This window comes from Dysidea avara, chromosome 6 (assembly GCF_963678975.1).
Source record: "Dysidea avara chromosome 6, odDysAvar1.4, whole genome shotgun sequence".
NCBI classification, from domain to species: domain Eukaryota; kingdom Metazoa; phylum Porifera; class Demospongiae; order Dictyoceratida; family Dysideidae; genus Dysidea; species Dysidea avara.
Window position 1 is genome coordinate 33,475,351 of NC_089277.1, and position 13,420 is coordinate 33,488,770.

The 13,420-nt window shown below is 37.5% G+C and overlaps 1 protein-coding gene across 1 annotated transcript in view; it reads left to right on the forward strand.

Moving 5' to 3' along the window:
- LOC136258981 (uncharacterized) overlaps window positions 1-13,420 on the forward strand; it is a 37,072-nt gene that overhangs the window by 20,941 nt on the left and 2,711 nt on the right. Inside the window, exon 2 of the mRNA XM_066052376.1 lies at window positions 9,843-9,948. Within this exon, the coding sequence (XP_065908448.1) occupies window positions 9,843-9,948 (106 nt within the window). The remainder of the gene's footprint in view (window positions 1-9,842; window positions 9,949-13,420) is intronic.

A 13,420-nucleotide genomic window follows, 5' to 3' on the forward strand; every position in this document is an offset into this window, starting at 1 on the left:
TGTGGATTTCACTCCTTTTTGTACTTTATAAGGCCCCAAAACCAGCCTATGGCTGACTTTGAGGTTTGTTTTTACTCACATTTCTTCTTTTCTATGTAGATACAATGATGATTATTGAAGGCAGATTTTTAAATATATTTCATTGCATGATTTAATTCAATGTTTGATAATATTATTGTAATACTATCAAACAGTATAGAGTGCAGTTTTTTGAGGATTTCTAATAGAACATACGTAGAATGTTCAAGAATAATCTAGCACTTCTATTGGCAGATCTATGAAATTACAAACGTTTGATTATAAGCAGATTTCAACTAGAAATTTCATTTATAAAGCAGAAATTAAGTGAGGTGATCAGCCAAGGTAGCAGTGGTTAAGGATGCAGGTGTTAGGTATGGAGGTCCATGGTTCAAACTCTGGCAAATTTTTTTTCGACAGTTTTTGCACACCTTTTTTACCCTGTGGTGACTGCTCTATTAGAGTATCTCGATCCCGTGATTTTACACTTGCTTAGTTTTTGCTTTATAACTTTGTCGCTGTAACTCTATTGCTATTCAAACTATCAATAGGCACTGCTATGATGATCAGCCTATCTACACACCAGTTTTCAAGTTATTTCTTTACTTGGTTTACCCTGTAGCCGTGACAGAAGTTTGATCTTTTTTACGTGAATAAATGCTCATAACTCGTTGAATATTACTCAGATTCTCTACAAACTTGGTACGTGAATCCACCGTTACACATTCTTCATTTGTGCCAAAGATCGAGGCAATCGAGTTACACGTTTGCATTTTATAGCAATTTTGCAAAGTGTATGAAAATAAATTGAAGCCCCTGTAGCCTCCGTACAGCGTACGGCATAAAAAACGAAGAAATTAAAATGAAATTTTGAACGCCCATATCTCACAAATGGCTGTTGTGACTGTAATCAAATTTGCTGTGTGGCGTACCCTACTTGGGGGACAGCTATAATGCAAAAATGACGTGCTTTGGAGAAGGGGCCATGGAGCTATGCATGCATGAAAAAGCTGTTTTCTTTCTTCCTATAAATATACTCATGGTGTGGTTGCCGGCTTTCTTGGCCACTCGACATACCATGTGTCTTGATGACTATTAGCTGCTGAGTTCGGATAATAGAGGTACCGCTGTATAGTGCATGCTATATGCATACTGTATTTATTTGTTTTACAACCAAACTGTACATGTCAAGTATAGTTGATTACAAACTGACAATGTAGATTGGTGATTAGAATAGGCTGGCTGATAGCTAAAGGCATGAACTACCAGTAGCTAATTACAAATACTAACTACCTAATTGACTTAGTTACTTATAGTAGGCATTCCAGCCCATGCAATTTTTAAATTTTGGAGTTTTTATATGCCCAATACATAGAGTATTGATTGCCGATCTCAGAAATATATAGTTTGTTGGGTTGGAATTAACTACTTTGGCATGCACAGTGCTTTAAAACTGAAAAAAGGTACATTTTTCTCCAGGGCTCCCCATACATTTTAAAGGGGAAAATGGTACAATTGAATCAGGAAGCCATCTAGCAATCTGAACTGTCTTGAAACTGCAGTTGCTTCTAGCTGCAAGTTTGTACATATAATGAGAGTAACTTCAGATGTTATCGGATCTCAGTGATCTTTGTATGCTTTGTAGGGAGCAAATATGTTTCACCTACTGCACACTTCTCAATACAATGGTGCATACCCACAGACAAGAGGCTATCTCAAGTAAGTAAAAACATCAAGTTAACAACTTATAAAGGTAAACAACTAAAGTGGAGGTGCCACAATGATGCAGCAATACCTAAGGTGGAGTTGTGGTTTCAATTACGGCATTGTTATGCTGACTTTGAAGTGGTTTGTATATTTGAGCTGATGACACAGCCATCAGAAAATTGCTCTGGAGCTGAATATCGCTAACCCCAGCAAAGTAACTATGCAGTTTAAAGTAAGTACCAGTGACTACCTTCCACCGGACACTACGATTTTTAAAGTTTTAAAGTATTCTACATAATACAAAGCTTAAAAAGATTGCAAAACAACACAAAACTTACTTATATGTAACGCGCATGACAAAACTAAGATTTTCATGATGATCAGCGTGTGGACAAACCCCATAGCCATTTTCATCCTCATTGGAGCTTGGACTACAGAGCAATCCCAAGTTAAACGCGAGTTGTTGTTTTGTGCCAGGGTTCTTATTGGGGAATATACGGAGATATTTTTTATTAAAATATCTCGAATGCCTACTTATAGAATAGTAAGGGGTAGCATGTGTGTTGTTTGTACAGAAAGAACAGGGAAAACAGAAATGAAAAGTACAAGTATTATTGAAGTTAAAATTGTTTAAAAAGTGATGCCATAGAAATTGGGTGAGTTGTTTTTTATTGTCACATAAGGTAGATTCAGGTCAATCGAGGGTAGAGAGTTCCATAATCTTTTGGTAACTGGCAAAAAATAAAAATAATGGTTCAAGTTGGTTGTGGAAATACGATGGATTAACTTGCCTGATGATGATGATCTTGTGGATATTAATGCTTTCATTGATATGTAGTTGTTAATGTCGAAATGAGAGTAGGGAGTTTTTAGGATTTTATGAAAAAAAAGTAAATCACTCAGTTCGTATTGATACATTAAAGGGAGTAAATTGAGTTGTATTAGTCTAGCTATGTAGAGTCAGTGGTAGTCATTTAATATTAGAGGTGTACCGATATGGGGTTTTGACATGTACTGATATCCGATATTGACGCCACCAAAAGAAGCTGATAACCAATAGCTGATCCGATATTTGCATTATAGTTTTAAGCAAACAGAAGTGTACATTTACCACAACATGTGCATGTACTCTGCCTGTGGTGGTATACAGCTTGGGTTTCTATTGTGCAATCTAGACAATTAGGCACCCACAAACATTTTTATGTATACTCCCATGAAGCCTTAAACGGATATTTCTACGTTACTCCACATTCTAATGGCATTGTGAGAAAGCTGGTACAGCAAGTGTCCTTGGTTATCCTATGACCCTTCTTTTTATTACAAAGGTACTCTATAACTGCTTCATTTGTAAACACTGTGGTAAGCTTTCCAGTAACAAACACTAGAATCATGTGTATTTGTATGGCTTCTCATAGTATAGCGTAGAGCTTGTTGCAGAGTGAACAATAAGCCAATGGCACTAAAGAGCTACATGGATAACATAGAAAACCAATGCATAATCCGTTTATGTACAACTATTACTGATGTATAAATATCGATAGCGATATCCGTCCTCCTGCTGTTCTATACCAATACCAATATTGGTAAAAATTACCATATCAGTGGCCGATATTTTAGCTGATCCGATTATCGGTACACCTCTATTTAATATATGTACTTTGTTTCCCTCCTTTGAACTCTTTCCAGGATGGAGATGTCTTTTAGTAAGTAAGGTCTCCATAATTGGCTACAGTCTATCAGTCATGATCGTACTAGTGTGAGATAAAGTAGCTTTTTGGCTGTGGTAGAATGCGTTGAGAAGGTCCTTTGGATTAATCTTAAAGTTTTGTAGGCATTGGATGCAATGATTTTACTGTGGGCTGAGGATTTTAAAGATGATGATATATGAACTCCTAGATCTTTTACACAGTTGGATCTTATGTGTTCCATTTACGGTGAAGTTATGTGAACTGAGATCCTTTCCAAAGTGAATGTTACAGTAGATTCATTGAAAAATAGGTCATTTGTGTTGCTCCAGTTAAGTGCTTGGTTAAGTACATTTTGTAGGGAGATAATGTTGGTAGGATTTGATATGATCTTAAAACATTTAGTGTCATCGGCAAGTAAAAATAATTAGGGTAGTGTGACATACGATGGTAGGTCATTGATAAAAGCTGCAAAAAGAAGCAGGCCGAGTATGCTTCCCTGAGGAACTCCCGAGAGAATGGGTACCGTACTCGATAGAGTGTCATTAATACGTACACACTGTCTCCTTGATCCCCTTGAACCAGTTCCAAAGGTTACCCCTGATTTCAAGAGACCACAGTTTTGATAGTAGCTTGTTATGTGAAATTGAGTCGAAAGCCTTCTTGAAATCAAGGTAAATCAAGACACACGATGGTGTGTCGTGCGGCCCAAGAAGCCAGCACGGTTAATTGACAGGAAGAAAGAAAACGTCAATTTTACAGTTTTGTATCTCGGTGATCCCTTAACCGATTTGAACCAAATTCGCTACAGAGTTGCCGGCCTGCTAGGGGAGTCTACATACCAAATTTGAAGGAAATCGCGCCAGCCATTTCCGAGTTACAAGCTGCCAAAGTTTCGATTTTTTTTCTTTGTTTTTTTCTTCCTCGTGTTTTTGCACACTTGCAAACATTGCTATAAAACACAACCGCGTGCCCCGATCGCCTTGAAATTTAGCACACAGAAAGGGAGTCCAAAGGTGAATCGTAGCATCAAATTTGGTGCAAAGCTGATGAATATTACGGGAGTTATGACCGATTATTCGCGTATAACAAGATCGATTTGTTTTCACGCCTACAGGGTAAACCGCTTCATGGAATGAGTTGAAAATTGCTATGTAGATGGAGTAACCATCGTAGGAGTGCCTTTTGGTGGTTTGAAAGGAATCGAGATAAAGACCATGGAGATATGACACCAAACCCAACCTGTGTCACAATTACGCGATCAATTTTTTTGAATTGTATTATTGTATTAATACTTTACAGTGACCAGCACTGAAGGTCTGCAGCAACATGTGCTGCAGCCTTAGGATTACCTGAATAAAAAAAGTGTTAATTTTTACGCCTACTAGGCAAACCGCTTAGAGCAATGAGCTGAAAATCAGTGTATTGCTGGAATAATCTTCATAGAATTCCTTGCAGTAGTACAGAAGAATCGGATTACAAACTACTGAGTTATGATTCGAAAGCCAACTCCGAGTAGCAAATGCGAGATCGAGATACTCTAATAGAACAGTCACCCTAATAGAGCATTCAGCTAACTTATTTACTCTATTATAGAATTCTATTACATTACAAGTTATTCTGTAGGGAGTTCAGCTGCAAACAGTTAATCTTATAGACAGTTCAACAAGAAGCAAGTCACCCTATAGCGAATTCAGCTACAAATATATTGTTGTAGTGATTCAGAACATTACAAGTCACACTGAAGAGTAAACAAGTCATGCACCTTGTAGAGAGTTCAGCTACAAACAATTTACTCTGTAGAAGTTCTGCTACATACAAGTCTTCATTCAGGGAGTTTAACAACCAAAATCCACCATGTAAAGACTTCAGCTAGACTAGCAAGTTACTCTGTAAAGAGATCAGCTAGTAATAAGAGAGAGCTCAGCTAGAAAACGTCACCTTGTAGAGAATTCAGCTACAAACAGATCACACTGTAGAGAGATCAGACAGAAGAAGCCACCTTGTAGAGGGTTCAGCTGTGAAGTAATCACCCTAGAGAGACTTCAGCTAGAAAAAAATCACCCTGTAGAGAGTTCAGCTACAAAGAAACCATCCTGTAGAGAGATCAGCTAGAAAGAAGTCACCTGTAGCGACATCAGCTACAAAGAAACCATCCTGTAGAGAGTTCAGCTACAAACAAATCATCCTGTAGAGAGATCAGCTAGAAGAAGTTACCTTGTAGATAGTTCAGCTACAAACAATTCACCCTGTAGAGAGATTAGCTAGAAGGACTCACCTTGTAGAGTGTTCAGTTACAAAGAAACCACCATGTAGGGTTCTGTAATAAATATATGTATTATATATATATATAATTTGTACATTTATTGATAAAATCAGAAATATTTGAAGTATTCATCTGCTTCATCTTTTCTTCTTCCTGTGGAAAAGAAAAAAAAGATAGGTTAAAAATGCCAGCTTTGGGGTATACAAATACAAAAAGAAGTGAAATCTAATCCAAAACAGCCAAGCTGTAAAAAAGAGTATGGCCCTCAAAAAGGCTATAGTGAAAAAAGATGTGAAATCAAAGGTGGCAGCCAAGAAATGGCTGTGATGGTAGGTTAATGGCAAAAATTTTAATTACGACAATTCAGGTGAATTTGGTGCCAAATCTTAGTGGAGGAGGCAACGCAAATTCACCTGAATTGTCGTAATTAAAATTTTTGCCATTAACCTACCATCACAGCCATATCTTGGCTGCCACCTTGGATTTCACATCTTTTTTCACTATAGCCTTTTTGAGGGCTGCACTCTTTTTTTACAGCTTGGCTGTTTTGGATTAGATTATATCAACACTTTTGTTTGCAGTTAAGATTTCCTGGATTGTATTTGCTACTGACAAGGTTGTTGTATAGCAGATCTGTTTGGTAAGAACCCAAACTGAAATACTGTGAGTTGTTGTAACAAAAATGGAAGGGTTTTATCATACACTAGCCTCTCTAGAACTTCGGAGCAAAGAAATAGGTCTGTAATTTTTTTACAGCTGAACGGTCACCAGATTTGAAAGTAGATGTGATAGTATGAACCATTCAGTGGGAAGAGTACTATTAGTTATGCATTTATGTTCAACTGTAAAAAAAATACAGACCTATTTCTTTGCTATGCATCGTGTCAGGCCTGTGTCAATTATGCCAGTGTAATAAAAAGCATAATCTAGAGTGCTATACATTTGAATTACGTACATGAACTATTTGAATAATGTTTTTTATAATATTCTATCACACTTTATTGGGTTTTTAAGTAGGTTTTTGTAGTTTGTATATGCAATTAGATGGTATATGTGACCCAGTCTGAGAAAACCGGTCTTATCACCCATGTGAGCAGATTCGATTTTCACCCAGGACACACAGCTACATGAATAAACTATCTAATTCCACATTTAAAATCAGCTAGACTTGAGTAGTCTGGTTTTGCTGGCTGCTTTTCCCAAGCCCAGTGGCGATCCGTACGTGTGGTGTGGGGCCTTATATTAATGGAGCTCTGGTCAGCCTGGGAATGACTGTATGTGGCTGTACAGCTCTGTGGTGTTGAATAAGTACTTCTGCTGTGAGTCTCCTTTCATTTTAGCCAGTTTTGAGACCTCAATGGCTCAAAACTTGGCCTAATTCATCCCTTGGCCTTCCTTTTCAATTTTTGAATGCCATCTTGCCGCCTTCCAGGGCCCCCGCCTCCCACCCAATTTGCAGCCTTCCAGGGCCCCCGCCTCCCACCCAATTTGCAGCTCGCCTGATACAGTCAACCTCGGTTTAAAAACTATCTAAAATGGCGGGAAATTAGTTGTTGGCTACTTGCACAGTGGATGCTCTGGAAGGTAAGGAATTGGTGTAAAACGTGTGAAAATTTGGTACACATAGCTTCAACCATTGGCGAGCTACAACACACTAAATACTTAAAACCGGCATTTCTCGATACTTTTAATAGGCGATAAGCCCGGTTTTGTCAGACTGGGTCACATATTACTAATATTAGCAATGCTTTGAAACTCAATTAAAATACAAGTTTCTTATGCACTAAGTGACTCCACCACAAGACTCTTAGTACTAATTACTAAGAGACTTGGTGGTTAACTATGCTAGTTAATTAGTTATCACTATGCACACAAAAATTTATTGCTAACAAGTGATATATTGAGTGTCAACAGAACAATAGCACAACCAACTTAGTAGCTAGCTAGTGCATGTTCTTCACCACATATACCTGTGAGTTATCTGGAGTGTCAAGGCAGTTACCAACTTTCCTAGAAAATGAGCTGCGTTGCTGCAGTGCAACAAGTACCATTACAGTAATGTTGCTAGCTATATGACTCCACTTTCACTTGACACTTGGTAATGCCAATCCATCCTTTCTTGCTTGTGCATGGTAGTCACTTGCGACTTGCCATGGATAGCAGTTGCATGGGAAGCAGTTGCAAGGTTACTCATCCAGCCGAGCCTATGGTACAACTTGGCAGTACTGTGCAAGGTACTGTCACTAATTTTTGACATATTTTTCTTGCTGTAAAACAGCAGTGTGTATCATCAGTTAAAGTGGCGTCTCAGCAGCTGAGCAGGTAAATTTTTGAACAGACCTTCCCATGCATCCTTTCATATATATTCTTCACTAGCAATGATATGAGGCATAGCTACAATTTCCTTTTCACTGCTGGCTGACCATTTTCTAAGACAGTTAGACAACACATTCCATTGTCTTCGAGGCATTAGAATGACACAAAATAAACCTCAGCTATACCTTGGTTTCTATGTTGTGTCATTCTAACACCTCCTACTCAGCTTTATGCCTCAAAGGTGTTGGTATGTGGTGTCTACGTAATAGTCAGACTTCAGACCATGTCATTTAGTAACCTTCACAGACCCTGCAGTAGCGCCTTCGTTTTGCTCATGTGCCACAACACAGGGCCATCAGGTTACTAAAGTATGTAGATCCCTGTGGTCTGAAGTCAAACTTTAATGTAGTTTGGACCTTAACATGCCATCACTCCACTTACTCGATTCCATCCATAACAACAGTTACAGTATCAGGGTTTAAAATTAATTATCAGGTGGTGATGTGTTGCCAGCGCTACTAGCATTGATTCACATAATGAATGTACTGAAGTAAACATGAAAAGGGTGTAAGTAACCTAGACATCTTCCTAAAAGGGTCTAGGACAGATGACTGTGGTAACTGTAAGTTGTTTAATTACATTGGTTTGTGTGCGTATTGGTTGTTAGTACATTTTGTAGTGAGTGACACATGGTATATTATTATATATAAACCATGGCATACTTCACTTATACACACCCTCCTCCTCAGTCATCGGAAATTTACTGTTGATGCACTGGAACCTCTCTTAACAAACTCCCTGAAATAAGACAAAAATTTTGGTCTGGTTAATACATTTTTTAGAGGAAAACATCTATATTTCATAGGAAAGTGGCCAAAAATTTTAGGTCCCAAAATGTCTGTAATAGAGAGGTTCCACTGTAAAACCCCTCAGCTTCGCCTCAGGAGTAAACTTCCTCTGACTTCACAGTTTCATGGGGTGTATATAAGTGCAGTACTCCTTATAGCCATGCTTTAAATGTTCAGTGGCAGATCCATGGGGCACATGCCCTCCCCCCCTCCCCTTCATCCCTTTGCATACAAGATTGAGATACTCTAATAGAGCAGTCAATCACTCTAATAAAGCAGTCACAGTGTAAATGAGGCAGTGTAGCTAAACTATGAAGCTATTAATAAGGTTCTGAATAAGGATCTTTATATAGTATATACATTTGGTAAAGGATAGCCATAATTGCTGCGACCTTTTTTTTTGGTCTTCAACTTTTCTCAGCAAAGTGCACCCCCTTTCTAAACTCTGGACCTGCCCCTGATGTTACATATTATATCTAAGGACAAGCAAACTTGATTCATCATTTCTAATCCCTACCTGCATCACCCATTGCCCCACTGCCTCAAATTTTATTATTGCTATTGTCAATCATGTGCACACGTATTTTGATACTAAGAAGGCTAACTGGATATCATTTCAATCATTTCTTGCACCTCAGAAAAGCTACGTATTAGCTTTTACAAGACTTTTATAGTATCAGACAACCAGATTTAGAGAATTTTAATAATTAAAAATGACCTCCTGCCTGCATGAAAATCCAAATTTTGTGAATGAGAAACCAGTAATCAAGTTTTCCTGGCATAACTGGCACAGTAGGATAGGCAATGCACTTTAGACTAGGAACATTATGTACATACTGTATTGTTATAGTGCTGATGTTTAATACTTAATAATAATATTATTATTGCTATTCAGTATGTACTGCATAATATAATGATAGTGTACTACTGTACCATACCTGCACCTTATTGCAGGAAACAGTACTAGTGTGTGCGTGCTAGTTTAATTGTTATGTCATGTAGGCACTACTTCGGCCATCTGATTACCTGTTAAAGTATGTGGAATGGGTATCATCATCAAATGGAAGAATTCCACCTGATGCATTCTGTGTAGGAACTAATACAAATGGTAATGAACTATATTATGGTTAGCACAATATTCCTTATTTTATTACTGGGTAGGCAGCAGTTGCCAAAGTGCTCAGAGAGCAATAACTGTGATAAGCAGTATACAAAATTTGCCATAACACGCCACACTAAAATTGTGTATGGACCCTAACATGGCTAGATATTAATTGAATCAATTGGTTTTGTGACTCTAATAGAGAGTACATAATTACAATACTTTTCTGTTCAGACATATACTCAAGAATTTATATTCAATCAAATGTATGCTGGTTCATAGGCGGTGGATCCGGGGGGGACCATGCCCCCCCCCCCCCCCCCCCCCCCACTGTTATGGGACAATGTTTGCAAGAAAAGATCAAGATATTCAGTCAGGATCTAGATACTCTAATAGAGCAGTCACAGTATTCAGAGGAAGCCATAAAGCAGACTACTTAGCTATGTATGTATGTGTAGTTATAAATAAGAAGATATAGTTGATGGAGGATAGCTATTGTCAACAGTTAGTTACATTTTTTTGGGTCTTCAAGCTTACAGCTGGCCTGGCTCCCTCACTCTTTGGCCTGCTCCACTGCCCCTGTGCTGGTTTCATTTCTATGGCTTTGAAATGTTATGACGTATAGAGCAACCTCACTAATTTTAACTATTCATTTTGTTAAAGCTAGATTTAAAGCCGTATCTTCTTGGATATGTATGCAATCAATCTGCAAGAAACCACATGTAGCACATTAATGAAATCCATTTTATTCCATTTTATAGCTAAAGAATGATCAATATCTAGAAACCAAGAACTTTTGAAGTTACAGTGTTATAAAATTGTAACAACAGAAAAATCAGTTTGTAGACAATATGAAAATAAATAAGATGGCGATCAAGTGGACATTGGGTGCCCTGGCTATTAGAAACTTTATAACCTATGAGGCCACTGTTGTGTATGAGGCCATTTTTGTTTTCAGGTGATGTTTTTCATGGGCCACACCCACAGTTTGATTCCTACTATACAGTACTATGTACTGTATTATAAACATTACCACCGCCATCACATTTACAAACATGGATTCTCTGCATGTGGCCTTCTCTAAAATAGCTTATACCCTCCAGAATTTAACCTTTTTGATCTTTCTTTTCAAGTTTGGCACCCTTTCAGTTGCCAAAATGCTGCACTGGTAGTGGTTGAAATTTCATTTATACCTTCTTCAATTTTTTTACCAAGCCAATGGCGGTTTTATTGAAGTGGGTGAAATAGGGTTACTGTGCTGCACAATACTTGGGTTGGAAAATTCAGGTGTTGCAAGTTGTGTTCTTTAACCCTAATATAAATTAACATTTAAAAGTATACCCTAGAACATTTGGACACATTTATATGAAACTTACTTAGCCATCAAATCAACCTTCTTTTTTTCGGTGTTTAGACAGCAAAAGCTTTGGTTCTGCATAATTTCTACGGGCCTGGATGCCATAGCCATCATTGTAAACTTTCTGTGAAAAGCGCTAAACAACACCAACTAAACAAAATACCATATTCTATACGAAGTGCATTGCTAAATAACACTGCTATTATAGCAGTGATGGTCAAGTTGTGGCTGAAATAGTTTTATAATGCTAAACTACCACCATACCTGCTGTTTCAACACAGAAGTCCATGTGAAGATATGATTTTGCTGTCTTTTGCATTCATGGATGCAATATGGTGATATTGCGGTAGTGTCAAGGTTTCTGTATGGTTTTGTTGATTTATGCATAAGTGCCTTTCTGTTTACAAAACTAGACAATATACTCCACAGTGCTTTACGTTGGAGTTGTATGTACACTTTGTTGAAGTTTTGTGTTTCAGTAAGACTAATAATTATACTTTATGGCTTCCAAATAGGAATTGTATGGTGGAGACTTTGATTGGACATAAATAATGTGTCAGACATTTGAATAAAAGAATTTTGAAATATTTTTTGGTGGGTTAAGGGTGCTCTGTACAGTCCGCTTATATGGCTTCCCATGAAATTTAATTTGTTCTATAACTTACAAATGGTTTTAGCAAATGTGCTGTACTTTTTTACTGGACATAATCTAACACTAGTACACAGTTTAGTCCAAACCTAACTGCTAAATTTGCTTTAGAACATGAGTTACAGTTTTTCTCTTTATACTAGAACTAGTCCTACAGTTTATGCACAAGAGCCTTGATACTTTTATGATACACTATGCTAAACACCACAAACCATTGTGCGTTTTTATTTTTGTCTTTTAGCTTCTCAATCATCACGTATTTATCTTTCGGGTTGACAGTCCCAGAGATCCTTTTTTTACTTCTACTTTATTCATCATCTGAACTTGCTATTTCAAAATGGCAAACGCTCTTCTTTGGTAAAATTACTAAAGTAGCTTGTGTGAAAATTTCATGTCTATTGGATTAAAAATGACGGAGTAGTTCTAATTTAAGTGATAGGGTGTAGAATAGCAAAATTCGTGTGCTTGTTGCTATGGGATACCTAATTTACAGGTACTAAAATGCATCAACATGTCACAGACTACTTAGGTGACCACAATATTTCTTTTAGTGCAAAACAGACTATGTTTTGGGAAGCCTTGTATGAACTGTACAGAGCACCCTTAAGCAGTTCGTTTTACTTATTATTTATGTATTCAATTTTTTTAATCTCCTAATTTGTCACAAAGACAGGGTTGTATCAAAAGGCTCAGCCTGTTCAAGGAAAGACATATACACAGACATTATACAGATAAAATTAAGCAAGTACGAGACTAAACTCAAAAAATAACTAAAGAGAGGCTTTTCCACCTTAGTATATAATAGCCAATAGAATTCCAAATATTTAAAAACAATTGAGTATCATTATCTATCAATTGTGGCATGTAGTGGAACTATACAAAGGAAAGCTGCTTTGTGCAATTAAAATATCTGGAAACCTAACAAGGAGTACCTTTTTGTGAACGGTGTCACAAAGGAAGATACACAAAGGTAAATTCAGTAGATTTACAAGCTTGACCATTGTAAAGAGGAAACACGTTCTGCAGATTATTTGGTCCAAGACTTTAAACTGGATCCCATTGGCTGCATGCACAGGTCCTCTGCTGAACATACATGATAGCAGTAATGTCTTTAGTTTTGTGAGGGTTCCACACTTGAGCATGCAACATGCTCTAACATCAGTCATATGCAATGGCGAATCCAGGATAGGGCATTTGGGGTAAATGCTCCCCCCCCCCCACCTCTGTGAAGGAACCACATAGCTGATTTCTTTTTGTCAAACCAACATCAATTTTCAACTCATAAAGTCACCTGAAATCAAAGTGAAAGCAGCTGTCAAACTGTCACCCAGCACCTTGGTGTGTACTAAGCATCTCTCCAAAAAATTGTCGTGCTGCTGGTGTTTAAGATATTCATAGACTTCTAAACAGCTTTAAGATTTCAAAACCATTTGCAAAGCCAAATTGGCAAAAATCAACAGTGAAACACTACT